The sequence below is a fragment of the Rhineura floridana genome, chromosome 3 (genome assembly GCF_030035675.1).
Source record: "Rhineura floridana isolate rRhiFlo1 chromosome 3, rRhiFlo1.hap2, whole genome shotgun sequence".
NCBI lineage: Eukaryota > Metazoa > Chordata > Lepidosauria > Squamata > Rhineuridae > Rhineura > Rhineura floridana.
The window spans coordinates 9016741-9032540 of NC_084482.1; the positions used below are offsets into that span (position 1 = coordinate 9016741).

The window sequence follows — 15800 nt, forward strand, 5'->3', positions numbered from 1 at the left end:
CAGTCGAAAGTGCATGTCATTGCAATGTCATGAATATAAATATTAAATCATGAAAGGTATCCTTTCAATATGGAATAATAATGTATCCCCCCCCCAACAGATGATACAGGAGAATGAGATACATATTTGCTCAAAGGCTTGGCGAGGGCAGCCAACTAGGCAGGGTGGCACCATTGCATGTTCTCATTAGCCCTGGAGCCTGCAGCTTGACACAGCCTGGTGCAAAAGGAGAAGCTCAGAGACATGAGATGTTGCACAGCAGTAACCTCTTTTATTTTATTTTGCATGATGGGCTTCTGAGCAAGAGCAGCTTAACAGGGGCTTTCTGCTCCGCCACTGAGCCATGGCCCTTCCATCCTGCCCCCCTCCACATCCACACACAGACTTACATAATTTGGGCTGAATTATACCCTCTGTGTCATATGTCTCCAAATAGTAAATCCTATTGAGTTCAGTCGGCTGACTCCCAGCTAAGGGGGTATAAAGAAAGATAGAAAACCTCAAGTCCAGGGCCTGGATGTGGCTCACCAGGCTCCTCCAGCTGGCCCCCCTGACTCACCCTGGACCAAACCTCATTCCACAGGAAAGCCCCTTCTCCCCAAGCAGCATCATTTCCCTCCAGTTCATTAAATAGTAGTTAAAGGTATGCTAAAGTTGGCAATAGATCAGGGGGTGGGGAGCCTTTGGTCTCCCAGATGTTGCTGAATGACAGCTCCCATTAGACCCAGCAAGCATAGCCAACAGCCAGGGATGACGGGAGCACCAGTTCAGCAACATCTAGAGGGCCAAAGGTTCCCCACATTGTGACAGATGCTTGTTAGCTACCAGCAGGTGGTGCTGTTGCTGTGCTGACCTCTTTAAGGAACACCACAGGTAAAGGAACACATGATTCCCCAATGGCACTCTGTTTTGGCACTGACACAGCTACACTTCTCACAGAATTTTACACGTTAAACTGCACAATGTGAACAGGTTTATTTTATTTATTTTATTAAGCTTATATACCGCCCGACTAGCAAACAGCTCTCTGGGCGGTGAACATAGAGACATGTACAATAATAAAATTACAGGATCTAATATAACAAGTATATAAAAGTACACCATCTAAAATGAAATTACAACATTTACTTAAATTAGCTTAAATTAAAATGCCTCAGAAAAGAGGAAGGTTTTAACCTGGCGCCGAAAAGATAATAGTGTCGGCGCCAGGCGTACCTCCTCGGGGAGACTATTCCACAATTCGGGGGCCACCACTGAGAAGGCCCTAGATCTTGCCTGTGTTCTCCTTAAACACTTGCTTTCACAAACACAAACACCTACTCTGCTTTCCCCACTGGCTGCTTCAAAATCCCCCTTGACCCTGCCAACATTTTAAGCAGCTCCGGAGGGCAACCACTTGTCTCCTTCAGAGCAAGGGAGACCAATATGAACACACGGGAAGCTGCCTTATGCCGAGTCAGAACACCGGCTCATCCTGCCTGTGTTGGGAGGCCGACAGGGCCCCACCACACGGGCCGCTACTGGCGACACTGCAACTGAGAGCCCCCGGGCTGTGGGCGGTATATAAATCAAATAAATAAAACTGACCTAGATGGGAATGGGATGGGGAGGGCAGCAGCGAGGTCCCAGCTGTGTGGATCCACCAGCAGAGCCAATACAGCACTCCCGGCGATAAGCCCAGTTTCTCAACCACCCTCCAGGTAAGCTGCAGCAATTCCTATGTTGGGAGAGCAGCTTCACCCCACCACATGGGCATCTTGCCTACTGTTATTTAGGCCAACTGGTTCTCACATTTTTAAATGGGTCTAGGCAAGACCTCTTAACTGGAGATACCAGGGGCTGAACCTAGGAACCTTCTCCATCCAAAATACATGCTCCACAACACAGCTATGGCAACTTAACAAATACAAGATGGGTGTTCAAGGGTCCAAGCTGATGGTACAGCTAGACCAGGGGTGGGGAACCAGCAGCCCTCCAGTTGTGGCTAGACCACAACTCGCAACATCCCTGACAATAGGACATGCTGGCTGGGGCTGATGGGAGTTGGAATCCAGCAACAGGTGCATGGCAGCAAGTTTCATCCCCTTGAACTGGACACAGCTGAACCGTTTCCTAACACCCAGAGCCCATTTCCCACCTTAACATTTTTTTTGCCAGCTCAGTCTCAGCATCACTTGAAGTTTTTCTTTTGCTACAGGCTAAGTGGCAAGGGGGAAGTTGGGGGTTTAGTTTCAATACACCGAAGCTGGACATTCTCTGCTGTTCAGCTTTCTTTGTCCCCACAGCCATTGCAGAGAGAGAGAGGCCACAGCTGGAGGCCACGGTTTGATCTGGAGCCGGGTGAAGGAGGAGCAATCCACACCATTTAAAACTCTTCTCACCCCACCCTCCAAAATTTAATTCTGGGAACTACAGTTCAGCCCTCACAGAGCTAAAATTTCCAGCCCCCTTAACAGACTACAGTTCCCAGAATTCTTTAGGGGAAGCTGTGCTCTAAATGTATGGTGTGGATCCAGTACCTAACAGGGGCTTTTGGTGGCTGGAGGCAAGGGGTGCAAGGAGGGAAGAAGGGGTGAAGGCAGATACTAGGAGAGAGCAGGTAATCACATGTGGAGGAGCCTTCAGTGAGAAAAGGAAGGGTATTTCATGTTGTTGTTTCTTAAAAAGGATTTTTATTTGTTTTAGCAAGAACATACAGAGAGAGCGAGGGAGACAGAACCGAACAACTGTATTTTTTCTAGTCTTTCCACAGGATTGAGTGCTTCTCATATAGATGCTCTAGTAACCTATTAATCCATCCAGCAGAAGAACGATACATGTCTGTTACCTGTACCACAAAAGTGCACACTGTGAAGGAACTTTTCTGAACTCCTCGTTTCATTGAAAATGTAACAAAAGCAGACCATGTAGCATAACACACTTCATATGCGTAAATTAAACACATAATTTGGGGTGCCATTAAAAAGGCAAAAAATTCTGATAACAAAGTACGTTCACACATTTGCCTGCTTTGATTATTGAGCCTGCTTGGGTGTCTGGAGCAGGTCTTCTTCCACACTCAGCCCTAATCGGTAACAGGGACAGAGCACCACCTTAATGATCTGTAGATCAGCAGCAGTTAACAAAAATACCCAGAAATACAGGATATGGTTGCCACCATGGAATCTTTAAACAACAGCTTCAACCAAAAGAAAGAAAATGTGGAGGAAGAAACATAATCTGAAGCTTGAGGCTATGTAGTCAGTTTCCACAAGAGTGGCTAGCCACAAGAGTGGCTTATGGGCAGATTCCTGTGGTTAAGAAGCTATCTCCACTTATCGGTCATAGTCCTTTAACCTCAGCCCCAGTCTCTTGCCTTCGACACACTAATCTTCCTCCATTGTTCTCTTTCCCTGCTCAGTGACCTATAACTTGGGCTTTTTTCCCCTTTAAGCACCCCCTGCTTACATTCTATGAGAAAGAGGTTATAAAAATTGACCTACTAGTAAAAACTACTCCAGCTGAAAAACTGGGGTCTGTCCTTGCCCTCCAACTTGAAATGAAATTTAAGTATAGATTACTTCATCAACTCAGATTTCACTTCCCCTGTTGTCATCCCTTTTGTTTTAATATAGATTTTAATCTTGCTCAGGGCAGAGACCCTTCGGTGGCTCATGTTATTCTGTAAGGCAAGGCTGGGGAACCTGTGGCACTCCAGATGTTGCTCAATTACAACTCCCATAATCCTTGACCACTGACCATGCAGGTTGCAACAGAGGGGTACTGGAGTCAACAACATCTGGAGGGCCACAGGTGTCCTATAAAGTGTAAGTGCTAAGTAAAAAGCAGTTTGCTGATAGCTGAATTGTTGTGCAGGAATCTGTATGAACTTTGCACGTAGATATCACATGAGGCCAATCTTATTACACATGTAGTTTGCTATGTACTTGTAATGGGCTGGGATTCTGTTACTGATCCTAGCTTCCCCACACATGCACGTGTAGCAAGTTTCACATGTGATAAACGAGCAACAAGTGAATCGGTCCTAGGAACACAGGAAGCTGCATTACACTGAATTAGACCATTGGTCCATCTAGCTCAGTATTGTCTACACTGGTTGGCTGCAATTTTCTAGAGTTTCAGACAGGGATCTTCCCATTCCCAGCTCTACCTGGTGGTGCTGTGGATTGAACCTGAGAGGTACCAGGGATTGGCTCTAGGACCTGTTGCCTGCAAAGCAGATGATCCACCACTGAGCTATAGCCCTTCCCTATATGGTGGACTATGACCTGGGAGACCAGGGTTCGAATCCCCACACAGCCATGAAGCTCACTGGGTGACCTTGGGCCAGTCACTGCCTCTCAGCCTCAGAGGAAGGCAAGGGTAAATCCCCTCTGAATACCACTTACCATGAAAACCCTATTCATAGGGTCGCCATAAGTTGGGATCGACTTGAAGGCAGCCCACTTCCATTTTCATATGGTTCAGAGGAGGAACCTTGCTACAATGCAACTAGATTTGGGAACTCAGTTGCAAATCTTGTGCTTCAGGGAGTTGGATACAGGAGACAGTAATGGGTTCACAGTTATTTGCCTCCCTTCCCATTGTTTGCATTGCATTAGAGGACCGGCTGCCTCACTGAAGTCCAAAGATGAACATGGGTCAGAGAACAACCACCACCAGCTTCTATGGTCGGTGCCCTCCAAACCCATTTCACACACCTAGAGTCATGCCCAGCTGCCCAACCTGCAGTGCACAATCTACGCCAATTCCTGCCTTAGGGTGTGTAGGGAGGGGACTATCGCTGTTAACTACACCACACTCTAAAATATGTTTGTACAGAAGGACTCAGAAAGGGACAGAGGTGGAAGAAAAAAGGGGGGGAAAGGATAGACAAATGAGGGACAGTGCTTAAAATCCTACTGCACTCATTTGTGCAACAAAGCACCAGGCTCCAAATCCACCACAAGTGCTGCAAAGAACCTTTTTTGACCGTGACAAAAATCCAGTGTTTACCACACTACCCTGGAAAAAAGGTGTGTTTGTGTGCGTGCGCCTTTGCTTCAAAAAATAAAGTTTCTAGGCCTCCTGAACATGGATGGAAGCTAGCGGTCTCAGTGGAAGTCTCAGGCATTTCTCTGTGTGTGCACATATACATGCATCTATATTATAAACTTCAGTGGTGGCAGTAGTTTTGCCCTGAGAGACACAAAAGTGTCAATACTGCCAAGGGAGATTCAGCAAGTAAAGACAAACCATGGTGCTCTCACTCTCTCCTCTAGGCTACAGTACTGAAATGAGCCACCATACTGCTCTAATGAGGTCTAGGATCACCAATGTAAAAGCTGTGGAGACACCTACATTTGTTCCTGCCCTGGCATCCCCAGTAACCTGTCCCCAATTAGGGGTAGCAGAAACACTGCAAGGATTATGAGGCCTGTGATGGCAAACAATTGATTTTTGAAGCACCAACAGCTAGCTCCATCATTAATTCACAAAACTCATCCTATCTGATCTCTATATGAAGTTGGGGTATTCAGAAAGCCTTCTCCTCCTCTCCACCCTCACAGGTGAAGGTGGTTACTCAAGGTTACAAGGTGGTTACAAGATGCTATTCTCTGCCTCCCTACCTTACACCAATGGGTTGGCTCTTGAGTTCATAGAAGCTGTCACTGCTCAGCGAGAGGATATTCTCCAAGTCAATGTCGGCCACAATCCCAGACTCTGGGAGGAGGGAGTTGAAGCTGTTCAAAGAAATACATAGGGAATTGAGTCACAATAATGAGTTCACTTTAAACTGTAAAGGCTGCCATCTCAGCAAACAGACCAAGACTCGGCCCCTCTAAGCCACTTTCTATACAGAGAAAACATGTATGTTACCAAATTTGTCAAGTATGCCAGCTGTGCCCTTTTTGGGAGAAATCAGACCTACCATGGTCATTCATAGCCTTTGGACTAGACTACTATAACATGCTCCACATAGAACTGCCTTTTAGAAGCATTCCAAATATTCAACAGGTGCAAAAGTACCACCACCAGACTGTAACCTGGGCCAGATATTATTTCAGTCTTTTCCAGTCTTGTTCAATCTACACCGATTACCTATTTATTTCCAGGTTCCACTGTTCATATCTTGAAATCCTTATCCTGAAAGTACTTTAAGGACCACCATCTCCTATATATACATTCCCCCACTCCCCATCTTTTGCTCCAATCAATATCAGAGTTCCTCACCAAATGAACTACAGCAGATATCCACAAAGAGCAGGGCCTTTTCAGCTGTGATTCTAGGTTCATGAAATGCCCCCTCCCCCACAGGGAAGTCCTGAGGGCTTTTAGATGACTTCTTGCTGCTGCAATGGAGCTGCATCCCTTTTTAATCAATCTGCTTGCTGCATATTTCGATGGATTGTCCCTTTTTTGATTGGTTTTGTAATCTGCTGCACTCTTGCCATTTGTTTTGCAAACCAATGACTATTGTTCTAATTGTTAATGTTAGTAGCTGCTTTATACCTTTTAAGAAAACAAACCAGAATTTTTGTAGCAACAATTGTTGTTGTAGGAGACCACCCTTCCCCCAAACTGGTATCTATAGATGTGAAAGCTCAGAGAAAATCAGGAAAAAAAACTTCCCCCCCATAGCTTTCTTTTCTAAAAAAACCCAGGAAAAAAACACCCTAGGGAAAAAATGGTAAATAACCCTTCCCCCCCCCCCGTGGCCTTCACATCTCTACTGGTGCCCTCCAGATATTTTGGACTACAACTCCCCTCATTCCTGATCATTGGCTATGCTGGCTGAGGCTGATGGGAGTTGTAGTCCACAACATCTGGAGGGCACCAGAATTGGGATAGGCTATTGCAGATATACCAACACTTGTAGTTTGTTTCAGCCTCCTTGTCACCATCTTTTACCTCACAACGACCTCCATACTAAATAAATAAAACATCTGCTACCACGTCTGCAGCTTAAGCTCAGGTTCCTCTTGTTCTCTATAGAAATTTAGAGGAGGACATGTTAGGTCCATTTCATACAAGACTAAAGCAATGTCAATGTGGATTGAACATACCTTAGCCACTGTGGCATACAATAGTGGCCCATGGGCCATATCCACACAGACATTTAAAATACTAAGTTACGATTTTCAATATTCCTGGCACCCACCAAAGAATCCTGGGAACTGTAGTTTGTTAAGGGTGCTGAGAGTAGTTAGGACCTCATAGTTCCCTGGGAAGAGGAACTGATTGTTAAACCACTCTGGGAATTGTAGTTCTGTGGTGGGAACAGGGGTCTCCTAAGAACTCTCAGCACCCTTAACAAACTACTGTTCCCAGACTTCTTTGCAGGATGACATGGCTATTTAAAGTGGTAAAATACAGGAATACCCCACATTAACATACGCAATGGGTCCAGAGCGAGTACATAAACCGAAAACATAAAACATAAACATAAAACTTAAAAGTGAAGCACTTATCGATGCATGTACTGCACCGCAATCGCCACTAGATGGCAGCGGCTTCATGCCATTACGTGTCCATAAGTGCGAAGTGAGCATACGTAAAGTGGGAAATGGTGGTGTATGGAGTATGTCCGTACTCGTGAATGTATGTAAAATGAAGGTCCGTAAAGCGGGGTATTCCTGTATATGATGCAGATGTGACCATGTAGTGGGGCGGTACTGCTCTCTCAGCATCGGCATTGATGCAACTTACCTGGACAGGACGGGAGCGGACAGGACAGTGGCAGTGTCAGGGCTGTTTCAGTGCACCAGTGGGGGTGCTGCAGTGATTAGAGTACTAAACGAGCACTTGGAGACCCAGGTTCAGCTCCCCACTCAGTAGTGAAGCTCACTGGATGACCTTGGGCCTTGGTCACTATCTTTTAATCTAACCTACTTTACAGGGTCATTGAGAAGATAAGATGGGGGACCACATATACAACCCTAGGCTCCTTGGAGGAAAGACAGAATATGATGTTATTATCGCTGATAATGGTTTAATCATCATGAGGGGCATTTACCAGCAGTGTGGAAAAAATCACATGTCACAGAGACCATGGTTTCACACAGACCACATCCCACTCACTGCACAGCCACCAAAAGCAAGTCAGGCAAGTGTTGTAAACCTGGATTTAGAGTTGCACTCAAAATGAAGGGAAAAACACACATCACCAACATAAATCTGCCCAGCCAGTTCCTTATGAGAGAGTGTCTTGTGTGTAGCTCCTAGAGCGCTGTCCTGCGTAAACACAGGGCAGCACAGTGGTGGCTATACATGCAACTGTATCACTGCATGGGGTAATTAGAGAGCAGGCTTCTTTTCGCTAGGAGGCTTGTTTCCCCTGTGGACAAACTGAATATGGTTTTCAGCTAATACAGCACCTCCACATTCAAGTGCAATGTTTTTCCAGTTACCAGGTGCCAGGGGAAAGAGGCAGAACAGGTTCAAACACTCCGTTAAGTAGAAACCTCTAAAGTCTCAGGTTCAGCATGGGTTGATGTGGGGAGTATATTATTTACTGGCACCCCCCTGCTTTTAGTGATCAAACGCAAAGTTCTTTGCTCCTGTTGAAACCCCGTCAGTTTATATCTGGGTTTTTCCCCCCTGAAATTTGATCTGCTTATACAGCTTAAGAAGGAAAGTTTCCACAGCAGATTTCATATTAATTGGGCAAATGGAATTGATCTTTATTGGGAATAGAACTGTGATGCATCATAATGGTAGAACACTTAAAAATTCACTCTTGTGTTAACTAAAGCGGCACTACTGCAGCTCCAAGACAAACTGGTGCTCCATTCCTGTCCTTGGCACCATGTTGGAAGTGTTCATTTTTTGTAGTTACATAGAAGTAAAGGTTTGGATGAACTCAAAGTCTGTAAAGTGTTCTTTTGGCTACCACATTTTAGATAAGCTGCCATTTTAAAAAAAATCTGCTTAGTGATTAGGAAATTCATTACTTATTGGACATGTTAACAAATCCAATGGTAAGTCATGCCCATTGGGACAAAAGAGAGAGAAATCCCAACTTCATGTGCTGCATCTATATTGTATTGTGGTCATGACAATGAAGCTTCCAACATCATTGGCTGAACTGATAAGACTTCCAAGCATTCCAATAGCTCATAAGACCAAACAAGTGTTCAGGAGGAAAGGGGGAATAGCCAGTTTGGCTGGAATTAATATCTCCCAAAGTCCCTAGAGACAGCAGGAGCAACCTTGTGGGGCAGGCTGAGGGCTTGAAAGAAGTCCCTGGATGAAGGCAGAAAGACTAGGAGACATACAGCCCCAGAGGCAATATAACTGAAGAAAGGATGCAGTGGACCAAGAAGAAGGAAACTGAGAGAAGCACAGATGGGAAAGAGGTTTAAGAAAGATGGCAGAGAAGACAAAAAACTAAAGTAAAAAAGGGATAACAAGAAGGGAGGTGCTGAAGAATCCTAACAGCTTAAAATCAGGAGACGTTGTATGCTGCGTCTCCTACTGGAAGGGGAGGGAGGGATATAAATTTAATAAAAAATACTGTCACTACAGTATTGTGACCGGGCAACCCTGAGGGAGCAATGAGTGCCAAAAAAATACTGGCCAGGAATTTCACATGCTAACTTGAATAACCAGCCTGGTTCTTTGGCTGTAGGTTTCTAACAAACTAGCCAATTTAGACATGAAAGAACTGAGGTCATATTGGAAAGCATGCTGTCAGCATCCCCTCAGAGTGGTCGCAAAATACGCAGTTTCAAAAGAGTTTGAAATTAATAGGAAAGGGATTTAAAGCAAGGCAAACAGTTATCTTACCTACAGTAAGTACAACCATCTCAAAAGGTTTAATGCAGAGCACAAGAAGGGACAGAAAGTAAGAAACTCATAAAAGGCAAATAAGTAGGAGAGACAGATTGTCTTCATTCTGAAGACAGAACTTTTGGGTTTAGGGAAGAGGTGGGGAACCTGAAGTCCTCAGCCTAATTTCATGTGGGTAACAAGGTGGAAAAAAAGGGGGTGGAATAAAAGGGGACTCCAATCCACTTTTGGCTCTGACTCCCCCCGCACTGGCTTCAGCCCCACCCACCACCAGCATGCAGACCCCCAACAGATAACCCACAAGGGAAGGCAGTCCTCCACAGAAAAAAGGGTTCCCCACCCGATTTAGAGAATAATGTTTAAGGGGACATAGCAAAATGTTACAAGACTATGAACAGCATGGAGAAAAGGAACAGAGGGAAACTGGCCTGCCTCAAAACACCTGGGTATATGTGCGTGTCATTATGTACAGGACCGTGGCAAATCTTTCCTTCATATCATTGCCACAAGATGCAAGGACAGTAATTCAGATGGTTGCAAATACAGGTTAAGCCTTTCATTAAGTTTGTCTGTTAGCAGATTCTAGCCATAAAAGTGAATAATGAAGCCTCCACGTTCAGGGACAGTATACCTCTGATTAACAGATGGTAGGGAAGATTAGCAGGATATCTAGGCTTTCTCCCCTATTATGCTCTGCTTATAAGTTTCCCAGAGACATCTGGCAAGACCATGATTGGGAACAGGATGGATTTCTTGAACTGACCAGCAAGGTAGTTCTTGTGTTCTTAGTTCCACTGGACTTTCACCATGTGGCAATTATATAGTACTTCAGCCTTTACAAACCTGATGCTGTCCTTATGTTTTTGACTACAACTCCCATCAGCCCCAGCCAGCAAGGCTGATGAGAGCTGTAGTCCAAAATGTCTTGAGTGCATCAGGATGGGGAAGGCTGAATTGCAGCCAGCAACAAGCTGACATGCAACAGGGCCATGAACTATGCCACCATTCTAACAAAGCGCAGAGCTAAGGCAGACATTAGTCTTGTATGGAATTGGCACCAAAGATTTAACAACAAGGGGGTGAAGAGGACAGTCCATCCTAACGCAGAGAAGAGAGATTGCACAACTGAATGACAGGTGAGCGGATGAAAACAGACCTTCCCCTCCTGTGTGTCAAAGATGAGAAATGAGATACTTACACTGCTAAGGACTGTACAAAATTTCATACCACAAAGGAAGAAGTTGGTCAGGGCCCAAATCTGGGAAAACAGAGTGAGAATTCCACCCAGAGAATTGATAAACAAGGAGAGATACAAACACTAGGACTGGCCTCTCCCAGCCAACTTGTCTCAAACTACTTAAAAGGCCTGTTTTCATTCTGCTCTGGTGGTGTAATGACTTCCCTAAACATTACAAACAATGCATCTTAGCCTTAAAATGGATCAACAATGTTTCCAGTAATGACCCTTGGCCTTTAAAAGAAGCATGTTTCAGGTGTTTAAAAGAACATCATGTATATTAATCCTTGCAACAACCTTGTAATATTGGTCGATATTATCCCTACATGGGCTGCCTCAGCCCATGTTGCGGCTGAGGCAGAGATATAGCAGCTTGCCTCAGACAAGATTTCAACCAGGGATTACTGTTTTTTGGTTCAGCCTCATCATCACTATGCCGCTAAGTTCCTACTCCCTGCCGTATGCATACACATGACCAAACACCACTGTCAACATAGCTGTGGTGCACGGGAGACAGATACACCAATGGTGATAATGACAGGAATCCTATGGAAAAGTTAGTACAAAAAACCAATTTACAGGTAGTGCAAAGTTGCTGACTGGGGCCAGTCATATCATGCCAGCTTTCTAACAGCTTCTGAGCACAATTGACAAGTGCTGTTTTTTACCTATAAAGCCCTAAACAGCTTGGGACCAGGGTACCTAATGGATCACCTGCTTTGACATAATTGTGCCTGGCTGTTAAGACTGGTGTCACATTCCCCACATCATCAGAAGTAAGGTGGGTGCCGACAGGAGGCAGGGCCTTCTTAGTTGTGGCACCCTGTCTGGGGAAACTGTTTCCCAGAGAGGCTCGCTTGGCACCATTTTTATTTTCTTTTTGGTGCCAAATGTGTAAACTTTTTTATTCGCCCAAGCCTTTTCATTTGTGTTTTTGATTTTATGCCAGACTTTTAAAATCTATTGCTGCAGTTTGTTGATTTATTGTATTTTACATAACTACTCTGAGAGCCAAGGCTGAAGGCCAGAAAATAAATGCTAATAAAATACATACATACATTGTGGCGTGGGCTTTCATAGGCTGCAAACTGCTTCACTGTTATAACCTGTCTTACACAGATTATTGATCCATCTAATTCAGTACTGTCTATACTGGCAGAAGCTCTCCAAGGTCTCAGACAGGGATCTTCCCACTCCAAGCCCTATCTGGAGATGCTGGGGATTGAATGTGGGACCCTCGCCATGCAAAACACATGCTCTACCACTGTGCTACACTCCCTGCTCAATCAGATACATTGTGTACAACAATGGCAACGTTGGAATGGCAAGGAGGAAGTTAGGGAGCTTAGTCCACCTATAGTTTTATCTCCAATAATGAAGCATGCTAACACCATACCTGTGGTAACTTTACTGTAAGCAGAGCAGACTTATAAAACTCTTCCAGTTCACTCTTTTGAAGTCAATATATACCCCCCATGGATGGGGAATGGGAGAAAGAAAGAAGATATTTAGTTTGTAGGCTTATGGGAACCCTGAGGTTCACAGAAATGCAACACTTCTTTAGGGGCAGAAATCCTCAACATCCAAATGAGGACTGAGCATGCTCAGTGGCCACAGAATGCTGACTGACTGTTGCAGGGGAAGGAAAGAGACAGGGAGGGGGAATGGAATGGAATATCCTGGAAGACAGCATGGCTGGCAGGCAACACTGAAGAGAAGCACAATGTTTGGTCTATATGTTACTCCTGAATATACAACTGAAAGCACTATATAAATAGAAAAGTATTATTAGGCATATACTAAGTGTGTAAATTAGTTATCCACAGATCACATACGGCGCATTAACTACCTCGGCCACATAACTGATTTCAGCAATAGATGTTTACCAGCACCCTCTTCTTAACATGCATACTACTTATATCACAGAAAACAGCAGGCTACACTACGGTTGCTATACATACACCCCATCACTATTCTGATCCCCTGTGCAAACTACACTCAGCATTATCCACATCACCAATCTCTTACCAGCAACTGCCTTGTGTCCTTTTTTTTAGCCTCTCCCATCAACATATACCTCTAGCACAGCGTTTCCCAACTAGTGGGCCACCAGATGTTGTTGGACCACAATTCCCATCTTTCCTGACCACTGGCAATGCTGGCTGAGGTTGATGGGAGTTGTGGTCCAACAACATCTGGTGGCCCACTAGTTGGGAAACGCTGCTCTAGCACAACGTCAAAAGTGTCTCGACTCCTAGAATAATATGATCTATACCTGGTCTCCGTAGATCCCCTCAAAAGTTCATCCATGTGGAGTTTTTTGGGGGAGAGCTGGTATAGTGTAATACAAGGATGGAGGACCTGTGAGCCTTGAGATGGTGTTGTACTCTCATCATCCACAGCCAGCATGGCCAATAGTCAGGGATGATGGGTGGTGCTGCCTAGCACCATCTGGAGGACCACATGTTCCCCATCTCTGGGGTCCATTGGGGCAAGTGGAGAACTACCCCACCAACCTCAGTCTGCTCCCAGGAGTCTGCTGTCATTGGCAGTGATTCCACCTATAGCTGGTCTCCCTGCCTTCCACCCCACTAGTCCCAATGACCATCAGCCTGGTACAATAGTTAAGAAGCACCTGAGCTAGGAGACAAATGCCTCCAGTTCAAGATCTTAGCTCAACCATGAAACTACTGGGCCTTAGACAAATCTGTATTTTCAGCCACAAACCCTTGTCCTCAGAAATGAGATAATACTATCCGATCTCATAGGACTGTTGTTTGTTGCAACAATATTTTTTATACAGAACCATCACAGCACTTGGCTTTCATAAGGGAAGCACTTTCAGCACTTGAATTCACTATATAAATAAATGCCAACAATGATTAAAGCTGAAATGTTTAATTAGTTTATCAGCTCAATCACTCGGTTACATGCATTTTGATTAAAAACCTGCCCCCAAATAGGAACAGTTTTTAAAAGGAATTAATTTAATATTTAAAATTCTAGACTCACGTCATAATCTTATAAATATTGCCACAGAAGTATGCCCCTCTGTGTTCAGTGGGATTTATTCCCCGGTAAGAGCATATATAATTGCAGCCTTAATTCAGCCCTAAAACTTTAACACGACATCCCAAACAAACACAGAATCCATTGGTCTACTACTTCCAACACCCTAGTCCTGTACATACACAACCACTTCCATATTCTTCCACAATCCTCCAAATGTAGCATTCACACAACTCAAGTTGTTACTCATTAATCCATAACTTACATTCTAGAGATGTGAAAAAGTGTGAGAGGGATTGAATGGCAGCATAAACCCACCAAGAAAATCTTCATGGTTACCTCTACCACAAATATAGAGACAATTCAAACAATTCATGAGCACACCAGCAACAAAACTCTCTTAACACTCTGATCCTAAAAACTCTTACCTAGGATTGCCTCATTGATTTTAATAAGAAGTTTTCTTCCAATTAAGTGCAGTGATAGATCAGCCATGAGCTTTTTAGAACAAAAATGTACTTTCCATTTTAGCCAATATCAGCAATTAAGGATGCAAGCTTTTAGTGGAATATCAATCAACTAAACTGTTGCAATGTTTATTTTTATAGCAATAAACACTGCTGTTAACAAAGAATGAAAAAATAAAAGACGCCTTGGGCTTCTCACAATGAATGGTTGCTTTCTTTTTTTATTTATTAATTTAAAGCTGTAGTGCAGCTTTCACCAACCTAACGCCCTACAGACTTTTGGACTCCAATTCTCACCAGCCCCAGTCAACATGGCCAACGATCAGTGACTGTGGGAGTTGTAGTCCAACAACATCCTCAGGTCGCTAGGTTGAGAAAGGCTATTGTAGAACCATCTGAGACTTTCTTCAGTACCTACACATGTACGTACACACACGCACACACAGAAAAACACCATTATTTTAAGGTTCGGTAAAATGCACATCAATCAACCAGTCCATTTGTTAAAGTGCAGATAATTAATCAACTAAAATTCTTTAACCATCTGACAGCCCTAACAATAATAGTACTCTGTATTTATGCAGCAGCCTAAACGATTCATATACATTATCTTGGTATGCTCCTTGCAATAACTGCATAAGGTCATTATTATTATCTCCATATTACAGATGGGAGGCTAACACTACAACCCTATAAATACCTATCCAGAAATAAGTCCAAATGGGACTTCCAAACTGTGTATGCACTGGAAGGCTGGCCTAAGGCTGCAATCCTATAAATGCTTACATAGAAATAAGCCCCATTGTCCATAGGTGGCATCACTTCTGAGTAATAGCAATAGGATTTTGCAACAAGCCCACTTAGCACAGGAATGGGAAATCTGTGGCCCTCCAGATGTTGCTGAATTCCAACTCCCATCATCCCTGATCACTAGCCATGCTGGCTGGGGCTGGTGGGTGTTGGAGTCCATCAACATCTGTAGGGCAGCAGGTTCCTCATCTCTGCACTGAGTTCAGAGCAAAAGTGAGATTCGAAATATGGTCTTCTCAGCAATTACACTGCACAGTTCTGTGCCAAGGAGTTACAAAAACCTCCTCACTGTGCAGATAATACTAACACACACAATCTCCCCCAGGAGGACAATAGCCAATAAAAATGCAAACTCTCATTCTCTTCTCATTCTCTAGTCTATCCCTCTAACAAGGCTAGAGGAAAAATTACTTCCCCTACAACGCCACAATCTTTGCTAGCACTGGACTTAGAAATAAAACCCACTGAAATGAATGGGATTTCAAGGGGGGGAAGTGTTATCGAAG

General features: G+C 44.2%; 1 protein-coding gene across 2 annotated transcripts in view; it reads right to left on the reverse strand.

Annotated features, from left to right (window-relative positions):
• TFE3 (transcription factor binding to IGHM enhancer 3) overlaps positions 1-15800 on the reverse strand; it is a 32515-nt gene that overhangs the window by 12660 nt on the left and 4055 nt on the right. For both annotated transcript variants that reach the window (XM_061614269.1, XM_061614270.1), the window contains exon 2: positions 5610-5723. In XM_061614269.1, the coding sequence (XP_061470253.1) occupies positions 5610-5723 (114 nt within the window). The remainder of the gene's footprint in view (positions 1-5609; positions 5724-15800) is intronic.